The sequence below is a fragment of the Helobdella robusta genome (genome assembly GCF_000326865.2).
Source record: "Helobdella robusta unplaced genomic scaffold HELROscaffold_9, whole genome shotgun sequence".
NCBI lineage: Eukaryota > Metazoa > Annelida > Clitellata > Rhynchobdellida > Glossiphoniidae > Helobdella > Helobdella robusta.
Window position 1 is genome coordinate 3,924,313 of NW_008705512.1, and position 12,293 is coordinate 3,936,605.

General features: G+C 34.3%; 2 protein-coding genes across 2 annotated transcripts; one reads left to right on the top strand and one right to left on the bottom strand.

Annotated features, from left to right (window-relative positions):
• Positions 1–1,946: 1,946 nt before the first annotated feature.
• HELRODRAFT_166317 (hypothetical protein) lies at positions 1,947–6,461 on the bottom strand (the record flags this gene model as incomplete). Its single annotated transcript, XM_009033274.1, has 1 exon — positions 1,947–6,461. One exon carries the CDS (start codon positions 6,459–6,461, stop codon positions 1,947–1,949), a length of 4,515 nt encoding a protein of 1,504 aa, XP_009031522.1.
• Positions 6,462–7,117: 656 nt separating this feature from the next.
• On the top strand, positions 7,118–9,330 carry HELRODRAFT_108687 (hypothetical protein). The gene is made up of 6 exons (XM_009033275.1): positions 7,118–7,454; positions 7,626–7,669; positions 7,882–7,959; positions 8,198–8,302; positions 8,460–8,568; positions 8,922–9,330. The coding sequence occupies exons 1-6, from the start codon at positions 7,251–7,253 to the stop codon at positions 9,024–9,026; spliced, it is 645 nt and encodes a 214-aa protein (XP_009031523.1). The 5' UTR covers positions 7,118–7,250; the 3' UTR covers positions 9,027–9,330.
• Positions 9,331–12,293: the final 2,963 nt, after the last annotated feature.

Here is a 12,293-nt window from a genome sequence, read left to right on the forward strand (position 1 = left end):
TAATTTAAAAAAATAATGTAAAATAACCAATAAGATTAATTAATTAATAAAAAATAAAAATCGTATAGAATAACTTAGTCCCATTCACCAATGAATAAAACACTAGAAAAAAACACACGTTATATTATCATTTATAAGTCGAGGAAGTTTTCAACCTGTCAGGCATGCCCTCCTCTGCCCTTGTGGTGGCCGTGAGGTTTTTTGGGACAAACCAATTTTTAAAATTTTTCATCAAATAAAAAACTAATTTTTTAATAAAAAACTAATTTTTAATAAAAAAAAACTAATTTTTTCCTATTCAAAACCGTGAAACGTTAACAAAATGGGAAAATAGCGGCGAGAAGAGCCTGCTGAATAAAGGTCCGTCATCTACTTCGAGTCTCCAAGTGGCTAAGGGGCGGCTGGCATGGGGGTCATCTTTTAGAAGGGGTGGCATCTTCTAAGAAGGTTGGGCCGCACTGATATTATTATTATTATTATTACTATTAGATATTATCATCATGATTATTTAGAAAAATAAAAGAAAAAATATAAAAGCAAACAGACAACAAGTAGGAAATACTTTCGTCTAGATACAAACAAATTATTAGATATAAAGGGGGGACAAACCAATTGAAACAATTTACCAAATCGAAATGTATATATATTGTGTGTTTTTGTTTGAGTGCGTGTGTGTATTTACGCAACGTATGTATGTATGTGTGTGTATGTGTGATTAGAAGAATGGGGAAAAATACCTTGAGCAACCAATAAAAACAAAAGAAAAAAATAAAATGAATAATTTCTTTCAAGAAAAATTTCTTCTAGAAAGAACAGAAAAATTAAAAAGATTCACAATTAGTTAATAAACTTGAATTTACACGAAAAAAATTTATTTATACAATTTTTTTAATGAAATAATAAATTAAGATAATAATAGTTATAAATCTTAAAAATATTAATAACAAACTCGCCAAATTAGAATCAAAAAATGGAAAAACTAATGAATGATGAAACACAAATCTTGCTTGCATGAATGATCGAATGACTGATTAAAGGGTTGATTGAATGATTGGCCGATTGAACAATTGAGTGAATGAGAAGTTGATCAATTGTTTGATTGACCTGATGATTAATCAACTGATTGATTAACCGGTTGATAGATTGATAGAGTGACCAACTTATAAGTCGACCGGTTGTCGTCTGATCGACTGGTTGATTGAATGGTTGATCAATTGATTGATAGATTGAAAGGTTCACCAGTTGTCTGATTGATTTGTTGAGGCTGACAGTTAAAATACTGCCACGTACAATCCCTAGAACTAATTATCATTAACGTGGCAATGATCTCTTTTAACTGATGTTAAACAATTGTGATATATGAAAAAAATGATGACGACGATGACAGTAACAACAACAACAATGATGATATTATAGTAGCAATAATAATAATAATAATAATAATAATAATAATAATAATAATAATAATAATAATAATAATAATAGTAATAATAATAATAACGATGATAAAGATAGTATATATATAGGGAGGAGACCATGAAAATGAAAACACACTCAAACAAATTGATCTATAAATCATAAATGATAAAGCCAAAATGCTAGATAACGTTGATGATTAGTAAGATGATGAAGATGACGTCATATTTACGAAGGCCAGCATAACCAGTCAGGAATCCACACGTCCACCTGATTGTGTATCTATTCATCAAGAAGTCTGTAAATTAAAGTTACAATTATTATGTACGTGCTGAATCAGTTATAATTTAACTGAGTACAAGCTGTTTCTAAAAAATTCAAATATTATTACTTACTATTGATATTTTAAATATCATTGCATGCACATTAACTTGAGACTAGGCTAAAAACCAAAATTCCTGTTTTAGTTTGACGCTACTTTTAACGTTTACATTAAAAATAACATACTAAACTTTAAAAGATTCACATCCTCATTCTAAACTTTTAAAAATGCACTTCCTCAAGAAATTTGAAGAAAGAGAAAAATATGGGAAAGAAATAAGACCAACATATAAAACTTGAGCAGTAGATTGTGTTGACAAGACGACAGCATTCGTTCGCGGCATGAAGTATTCGAGTCCCTGGGGTCCGCTGGCATCCGAAGTCCAGTTCGGGGAGGAAATCTGAATCCCTGATGACGACGACGATGAGGATGACGGCGTTTTGCCACTGCAAGCGTCATCATCGGGCAGTGACGGTGATGAAGACAGTGGTGGTGAAGATGATGACTGTTGCAATTGCTTGGCTGGTGAAATTAATGTCGTCGGCGATTTTGTAGTTGTCGTCGTCGTTGCTGTTGTCGTTTTTTGTCGCTTTTGTTGTGAGGTTTTCGTTGCTGGTTTTGTTGATTTGTACGCCTTTGAGTTTTGAAACTTCTTCATCGGGTTGGTAGCATGACTCGGCATAGTTACGTCATCATCGTCATAATCATCAGTCTCATGTTTACTACCGTTGTCCTGCTCGATGAAATCAACGTCATCATCGTCGTTGTTGTCATCGTCACCAGCCGTTCCAATGATGACGTCATCGTCGTCATCGTCATTGCTGCATTCTAACAGCAGAGATGACGTTGATTCAAACTGGGACTGCTGCTGCTGTTTTCGTTTCGAAGTGTGACTTGGAAACGTTGTTGCAGTCATAATAATATCGTCATCGTCATCATTCACATTATCATTGTTATCATCACCATCATCATCGTCATTACGTCTCAAGGACTTGACGTCATCAGTGACGTCACCAACTCGATACTCATCATCATCATCTTCTATTATGTTAACCTTTCTCCTTTTAGGCCTCATAGTGATTGGTGGAGAATCATATTTATTATTATTATTATTATTGTTGTTGTTGTTGTTATATCTGTTATTGCTGTTACAATTAACCGCATGTGTATTTATAGTGTGGTTATTGCTGCTGTTGTTGTTGTTTGAATTTTCATCAAGTCTCATTAGGCTTACTTTTGGGTTAGTCCACGAAGTCCTAGAAACAAAATTCTTGTTGAAATTGTTATTTTTGTTATTGTTGTTGTTGCTGTTGATAATAACACCATCATTGCTAATACAACTGCTGCTGCTGCTGTTGTTGTTGTTGACGCAAGTTTTAATCTTTTCAACTTTCTTTAAACTACTTTTAGGATTGGTTGAAGATGAAGAAGAAGAAGAAAAAGGTACCTCAGATGTTAGCAACAATTTGCTGTTAGTATTACTACTGCTGCCAGAGTTGCTGATGTTGTCATAGCTGCCTTTGTTGATGTTATTATCATTGCTGTAAGCAAAATTAGTGGCAGATTGAAAAACTTTGTTTAAAAACCTATTGGATTTTAATCTAGAACTGTAGACATTGTTATTGATGTTGTTAATGTTACTGCTGCTGCTGTTTCTAACACTAAAAACATTGTTGCTGTCGTTTTTGATGAGAATGACGTCATCATTGATGTCAGGAGATGGGGAGGAGAGTCTTCTTTTTGCTCTTCCTCCTCTTTCGTTGTTGTAATCCGTGTGCATGTTGCTCTGATTTGCTGGATGGCTGAAGGTTCTGTTGTAATTTTTGTTGATGTTATTGTTCTTAACGCTGTTGTTGCTGGCGTTGATACTGTCATTTGAAAAAATTTTAATGGCATCAAATTGTTTTGGAACAGGATGTGATTTTGTCAGCTTGTTGTTGGTTTTATCACTGTTGATGTTGTTGGTGGTGTTGCAACTGCTACTGTTTTGGTGTCCCAATTTTGAAAACTTTCTGCTCCTATTGGATAAATTGGCATTGCTGTTGGTGATTTTGTTGTTAGGAAAGCTGCTGCTGCTGTTGTTATAATTAATGTTGTTGATGTTTGTTCTTGTGTTATTGATTTTAATGTCAGCATTAATGCTGTTAAGGTTATTAGTAGTAGTAGTAGTGTTGCAGGGATTTCTAAGGTTGCCAGAAACATTCTTGTTAATGTTTCTAAGGTCATTATTACTATAAGTATAGATAATTTTGTCATCATTAGTAATTGTTGTTCCAGTTGCTGAAGCTGTAGAGGGCGGTGATGCTATGAAATATGAAAATGACGATGTTGTAGTTCTAGTGTTGATGCTGTTGTTGTTAGCTGAACTATTGCCTCTATATGAAGTGTTGTTGTTGTCGTTGGTATTTTTGTCGTTGGTAGAATTGTTTTCGTTAGTATTAGTGTTTTTGTTGTTGTTGTTGATGTTAGTGTGTTTATTAATCTGATCACTGCTGTCGCTGATGTTGTAGGCATGGTGGTGATTATTCTTAGCACAGTTTGATCTATCATCCTTATTACTAACCAAATTTTTGTCAACAGTGCTGTTATTGCTGTTATCTTTGTTGTTGTTGTTGATGTTATTGATGGCAGTTGAACTTCTTTCATTGTCATTTGAATTGTAGATGAGAACATTGTTGTTGTGATCACTAATGACATTGTTGTTGTTGTCATCAGCCATGACGTCATCATTAATCACATCATCACCAGTGATGTTGTTGTCACAACAATCTGCAAGTTGAGGGCAGAAGTCTTCGGGGAGGTCCACATCAAAGTCCAGAAGGTCGTCAAGGTCATCCAGGCAATCGGAAAGGTCAAGGTCTTCATTGGAATTTATGAACCTTTCTATGCAATCAACATTGTTGTCTAGTGTGGCTGTTGTTGTTGACAATGTTGTTGTTGCTGTTGTTGATGATGACAACAATGATGAATTATCAGTAGATGTCGTTGTTGATGTTGAGAATAAAGATGATGATGAAGTTGATGACGTTTCTAATGCAGTCGAAGTTGAAGATGATAGAGTGTTCATTTCATTGAGCTTAGCTGGCAGTTCAGTGATTGGTAGATCAAGTTGGTAATTGGAAAGGTGTTGTGGTTGTTGATGTAAATGTTGCTGATGCTGTTGCTGCTGATGATGATAATGGTGTTGATGGTGGTCAAGAGATTTGATGATGAACTCTTCCTCTACGACCTCTCTGTGGTTATAAAAACTTTCATTTTTTGCAGCAAAACACATTTGCTGCTCCTGGTGTAGTTGTTGCTGAAATTGTTGTTGGTGTTGCTGTGTTGGAGAGTGCATGTGTGCATGAATGAATGCACCATCCATGGCATAAGGATGGCCAAACCGAGCAGGGTGTTCGAGGTTAGGGGGTTGAAGATGGTGATGGTGTTGACGGAACTGAAGTTGATTTTGGTGGTGGTATGGATGTTCTATGAACTCCTGATTATAGTAAGCTTCCTCGTGCTTCATGCTGTTCCTAAAATGGTTGGGAATAGTGTTGTTGCTGGTGAGCTGGTACGGATACATGTGCTGTCGGACCCCCTGAGACATATACGGACTGCTGTTGTGGTATTGTTGATGTTGAAATGTCTTGTAGGTGTTGCCTGATGATTTAGTGGGAGAGTGCTTGCCTACGTAGGCCTGCTGGTTATTGAAAGTGTTGTTGCTGCTGTTGTTTATCATTCTGTAATGCTGTCGGTGCAATAACTGTTGCTGTGGGGATGGCGATGTAAAATTGTATAAATGTTGTTGCTGCAGTGTGGATTGTTGTAATGTTGCTTGTTGCTGCTGTTGTTGTTTTAGTAGCACGTAATCATTTTGAGATTTTCTTCTTTTGGGTTGTCGAATTTTAGGTGGCATCATCATGTTTTGTTCATTATAGCAGTTCAAATTTTTGCTACTAGCATGAAAGTTATTTGTGTGGTGTGAGATTAAGTTATTGTTGTTGCTGTTGTGAATAAAATTGTTGCTGGCATTGTATTTGACCCTAGACAGATCAGAAGCATGATGAAACTCTGCTCGTTCAGGCATGAACATACCATCTTCCTTGCGAGAAGGACATTGAATGGATAGAACCGATGTTGAAACATCCATGCTATCTTTTTGTTGCTGGAACCCAGGATTGGTGCCAGTGTTTTGGGTGACAATGTTGTTAATGTTGTTGTCAATGGCAGTTGTAGTGGCTGGTTCTATAATGATGTTACTGTTGTTATTACTAACATTTACATTGCCAAGCGATGTGGACTTCTGAAGCATGTTGTGGTGTTCATCCAACTTGGTTTGAATTAAATTTTCTAATGGAGTATTAGCGGAACCATTTGAATCAATCATTTTTGGGCGCTTAACATCATGTAGTACATCACTATCAATATCTGGTGAAGATTTATTCAAGGGCATAAATGACGATAGTAATGATGGTGACGATGTTGTTGAAGAAGAGAGTGGGGTTGAAGCATTAAGTCGATCTTCTGACTTCAACAAATGTCTGTTAGAACATCGACTGGTTCCAAGGCCAAGGTCACCGGCATTCAGAAAAACATTGTCGGCTATTTTGAGAGTCAGGACACCCATGCTTAATAAATGGTCGGTGTTAGTGAATATTCGACTTTTTATTCCATCAATCAAGCATTTTTTAATCGTAAAGAAAACCCGAAACGGCTGTCCGGTGCCATTTTCTCTGCTCATTCTGATGGTTAACGCAACTAATTTGAGAATAAATGTTGATGTTGTTTAGATTTACCATGCAAATATATTGAAAATAAAAAAAAATTGTGAATGATATTCTGATGGGTCTCTCCTAGGTTAACATTATCGCAAATTTCAACAAATAAGTTTTAACTTAAAAAAATTAATTGTCAAAAATTACAGTTATTAAATAATATTAGCTACCTTGCCAATCACATCAACATTATCGATATTTTTAATGAATTATTAAATCTGAAATCAAAACAAACTCCATTTTTTTAAAGATGTGTACAAAAATGGTACAAGTAAAAGCGTTTTATTATTTGATTTATTTAAATTTTTTAAAACGCTTATTAATGATTAAATTTAATATGTTATAGTATGTTTTATTTAATTTTAAATATAATGTTTTATAATTTATTATTGAATTCAAGAAAGTTAAAGTTTAAAAGAAATGCCTGATAGCATGATATAACTAATGTAATTAAATGCGTATTAAAATTTTGTTTATCAAAATGTAATTTCAATTTATATATATATTAAAAATGTCATATTTTAACAATATTTTCACTCGAAATGTTATTAACTAATGGACTTATTAATTATCTGACAAGTTAAGCGTTAGACAACTTTTAAAATTATAAAAGTAAACTCATTCATTATTTGATTTCTATTTTAAATTTAAAGGATTTGTTTCTCCTAACTTTTAATTTAACTCCCGAACTAAATAGTTCCTCTTAACTAACTATAAACTAAACTAAATTGCTTTAATTGAAAAATTGGCGAAGAATGTCCGGTCACAATCATCCTCATGGTCAGCATTGTGGCTGTTCTTGTGAGCACACAGAGGAAGATGAAACCCAGGATAGGGGAAATTTGTACAGCCTCTACTCAAAAATTGACATCTACAAAGTTCAGTGCCTGAACGAGGCCGTCGACGAGTCCGGCAGACTGGTTTTCAAGGCTTGGCACGAGAGGACAGACAGGTCCAAGGTATGTTGTTGTCATTCATTGATTGATAATGAGTCATCAATATTATTATTAATGTATGTATGGTGAAATGAAATGATTAGAATTAATTAAATGAAACTACTGTACATTTTTTAGAGAGCTTGCTCATAACTTTTAAATTCATTTGCATGTTAATTTTATCTCGTTTTGCAGTTTGTTGAAAGTGATGTCGACCAAGAGTTATTATTCAACATACCGTTAGTAGTGAAAAGTGCCTCTTTATCTTTATTCTATCTATACATCTACCTATATGATAGTTGAAACATAATTTGTTCATTTTAGTTAAAATTTGTGTATTTTCATGTATGTATTTGTGTGTGTATATGTCTATGTCTGTTTATTTATGTGTGGGTGTGTATGCCTTATGAGTTCAAATTGGAATCAAATAATTTTGTAACGAATTTCCAAGGTTCACAGGCTGCATCAGACTGAAAGGGATGATTGTCATTGGAGGGGAAGAAGGCCAGCATCCCAAATCAGTTAAGCTGTTAGTATTAAAGGCAGTTTGCTGCTCTGTTGCTGGCTGGCAGTTTGGGCTATTGTCAGTTAATATTTGCTCTTAGTTGTTTATCAATCTTTGCTTTTATCAGGTGTAACAATTAGCTTTATAGATTTAGCTGTTTGTGCTAGTCATCTGCTTAATGTACTGAAATGAATTTTTATAAATCTTATCTATTAAAGAACTTATTTCACTTTAATCAATAATTTGAATGCGACACACAAAGGTTTAAAAATCGTCCAAGTATGACATTTGATGATGGTCTTGGCGAGGCTGACCAGGAGTTCGAACTGGTCAAGGATTACGATGGAAGTGCTGAATACGAAATCAGGTTTTTTTTGATTCCTCTCTTTTTTATAATTAAATTTTACCTAACGTAAAAATTTTCCAATTTTGTTAAATGAAACAATAAATGTTTATGAAGAAACTTTCAAGAAAAGTTTTTATTTAATTTTATCCTCACCATTAAATTTGTTTACCAACTGAAGAGCCACACGTTTCAGTTCAATCAGCCATCTCAGTATTTACTTTCCAACAAATTTTGGAGCGGAAACAACGAAAATTTACTACATTGGTCTCAAGGGCGATTTCACAGAGGTGTCTGGCTGGTTCATGTGTTTCATTTTTAAATTATTTTCTATAACTATGTTCTTTTTGATTTTTGGTTTCTTTTCATGGTTGGTGTTTCAAAGATTCATTTAAGAATATGGTTTAGTTTGTTTGTTTTTTATGTTTTTGGCAAATTTTCAATTTATTTGGTTATGTTTTTTAGGCGAGTAACTATTCTGAGCAGCTTGTTTCTTATTTCAATTTTATGTGATCTGTTTGCAGTGACATACGTCTGCTATAGCCATTGAAATTTAAATGGTTTTAACGCTAAGCAAAGCCAAAGTTGTTTAACAATAATTTAAACAGATTTAACGTTACTAAAACTTCCCATTCAACCACAGTTTCGTCGCCAGGAAATCACCTTAGCAACGTACGAAGCCAGGGCCAACCCAGCCGACCACCACAAGATCAACCACCTTGATGATGTTCCCAAGGCCATCCGATAACAATCTCACACCCTCTCATACCCCGTCATATCCCCCATACCTTCATATTCTTTCCAATACCTTCATTTTTTCATTGTAATGCGATTTTGTTATATCATTAATTTAGGAATATTTGTAATTGTTTAAAAATTGATGATATCTTTCTGAAATTTTCTTATGGCTGTAAATGACAGACTAATTTCTCCTGTTAAAGTTGTTTCGTTTTTAACTTTTTGAAATTTTGCCTTAAAGTGTTGTTTGTAAGTTGAATGCAAGTTTCAAACGTTATTAAAGTTATACCAACCAACCAATCAATGAACAATTAGTTAGTTGTTTATCGTTCAATTGTTCTGATTGGAAAACATGCCCGCCGTATCTTCACGTCATATCGACAATCCCATCGTAACGGGGTAAATTTTTTTTATTTCCGCGCATTTTTTTAAGATGACGACATCTTATTAATTAGACTTCTAACTGCGAGAAGACACCATGGAATGTGTTGGGGACGTTTCTACGTGTTGCGACTTGTTAAAGTTATTTCTATTTCACGAATGTTTATAGATGCTACGAACGAACGATGCGGCTTAAATTCGTTTTTTACTGATCCGCATGTTCTATGATTTAATGTTGATTGCACGCTAATTGTCGATAGTAACTGCGAGCTGTTGGTGATGATTTCTCGTAACGCGCAAATTAATGAAGTTGAGCGTTAACGACGTTAAAACTAGGCTACAGAACAATCCCAACTGTGAAAAATGCGGCTATTGACCGTGCAACATTGCGTGTAGTTTCTTATCGGAGTGAACTCGCCTCATCGACCACCAGTGGCCATCCCATCGCGACTTCACTACGTCAGGTTGATATCTATCTTTCTATTTCTCTTTAATTTTCTGTTACGCTGCTCTCCTCTTCAAATTTATACGATCTGGATTAGATCGACCAGAGAATAAAATTAATTTTGCGTCTCATGTGGAAGACATTTAGAAGATACACTACTCGTTCCTTGCCGGGTTGTTTTGTATGTTTATTGAACAACTCTAAGCTGGTGTATATATGTAAGTCATTTCCATTAAAACGATCGAACCATTAAATAGTTTAGAAAAATTTGGATTACCGCGAAATACTCGAGCGATTATTTTTGAGTGAATGAACGAAAAGAAATATTTTCAGTGGCGCCATTTGCGACTGCGTATGATTTGATAGAATATGTTGGTTATGCTGGAAATTTTGTTTTAAATGTATCTTTCACATAGTTGGCTGTGTATCTTTCACATAATTTGTTGGTGTGAAGGTAAACGTGAAACACCAACTTTTGCACGTGATGAAGGCATACCTAAGTAAGGAAAACCATTTTCCAGAAATAAAAAACAATGTAAGACAATTTAAATTTTATTGCGTTTTGGTCAAAAAAGTGGACAGATATTAATTTTAGCTTAAGCCAAAAAATTAAATTTTCCTTTTTTTCAGTTTTATTTCTTGTAAAGTCGGCTATTGAGTGTTATTCATCACAAAACTGTCAGAGTAATTTTCGAGAAATTGAAATGGACATAACGCAACGATAGTGGAAGAAAGCCTCTTTATTCTTCAATTTTTTTCTTCCACTATTCACGAGATATAAACACAACGCTTAACTAACGACTATCTAAAATAACTTCAAACTTCCAAAACAATAAAATAGAAACAATTAACGATATTAATGTTAATAGCTTAATTAATTAATTATTTTATTTATCAATTAACATTCATGAGTTATTACGTCAAAATTGATTCAGCCAATGTAGGGTCTGCCTCTCTTTGATGATCTGACGTCATCGGAATCAACAGCGCCATCTAGAGTTTCGTACATAGAATCAACGTCAACAGATCTGTGATGGATAAATTAATAAATTATCTTTCTTGCGAGATATAAATTTTTATTTTTTTTAAAAGGTTTTTTTTTCAATATCAGCCAAACAAAATTTGTGGTAGAGGCCTGTTAATCACACTCAAAGAGTATTAATCCAACAAGTTAAAGCGCTTAGGAGTGCGATTATAATAGAATGAAAGAAGATAACAAAATGAAAAATAAATAAATTATCGGAAATCTAATAACAAAAAAGCGAAACAGGATAAATCAAGCCGGCAGAAGAATAATGAAATGTCACCAGATGGTTCTTTCCTACGCAATCAAATCAACATGCTCATCTTCTGGCCATCCTCCTTTCTTACATACGATGATGATACGCACACTCAAATGCACGCAACTTTTTTCCCAAAAATATTTTTCTATTTTTTTTTAATTAATATTTTCACTTTTTATTTTAAAAATTGTTCTTTTTTTAATTATAGTTACAAAAAATAGTTTTTTTTTTACGAATTTATACCTAATTTCTCTGACTACTTCTCCATAACTTATGAAGTTCAGGGCGGATTTCAAGACCCATCTGTTTGCCAAATTCCTTGAGGAGAGCTGTTGAACATCGCGGAAATAGCGCTTTATAAACTAATTGACTGAGTGATTGAATTTTTAGAAAAAAAATGTCCTAAGAATCAAGGAAAGAATAGATCAATATTTTATTTTGTATCTTTTCGGTCCGAACACTCGTACGTTTAAACCAACGGCTGAATCCGGATGTTACAAAATGATACCAGAAAACGTCATAATGGTCAGTGGTCAGTATGCATTACGAAGAAAAATTACCTCTTGAATGGTTTGTCTTCGTAAAAAATGCTGGCCCAACCGTGTCTGTTGTTCGTCGGTTGGTCATTTTGAATCTTCTCCGACTCGGTCACTTCGTACCAACTGGGGTTTGCTTCTCTTTTGCCTGGGTGTGGTTTTAAAAATTTAGTAGTAAGTGTGGGTTTTTTTTGTTGAATTAAATGAAAAAGCTGTCAATTTCTATCTCTTAAAAAAATTTCGTTTTAGATGAATTTTTATTATTTTCTGGGATAAATCTGACTAAAGAAAACAAATGAAAATCAAATAATTGAAATAAAAATATGCCAAAAAAAGGTTACCGATGTACATTCTTCCTCTCTTGACCAGTTCTCTCTTGACCAGTTCCCTTTCTGGATGATCATTATATTCGTCCTCCTCGAAACTTTGAATCGTCAGCGGATCCATGATGTTTCTCTTGCCGATGAATTTGTGACCCCTCTTCTCCAGGTTGTGCTGCTGCTGCTGCTGGCTGGTCGCTTTCAGGCCGTCTGCTGTTTCAAATGGAAGGATGGGTGGACAGTGGATTAATTGGATTTGTTCGTCTTTTTTTTGTCAATTTACTCTTTAGTGTGGTTTTTGAAGAAAGTTTA

What these genes read in the sequence shown, in the direction of transcription:
- HELRODRAFT_108687 (XM_009033275.1), top strand. Translation starts at nt 7,251, where the DNA reads ATGTCCGGTCACAATCATCCTCATGGTCAGCATTGTGGCTGTTCTTGT. An exon ending in AGAGGACAGACAGGTCCAAG is followed by an intron (nt 7,455 to 7,625) that starts GTATGTTGTTGT and finishes CTCGTTTTGCAG; the next exon opens with TTTGTTGAAAGTGATGTCGA. An exon ending in GAGTTATTATTCAACATACC is followed by an intron (nt 7,670 to 7,881) that starts GTTAGTAGTGAA and finishes CGAATTTCCAAG; the next exon opens with GTTCACAGGCTGCATCAGAC.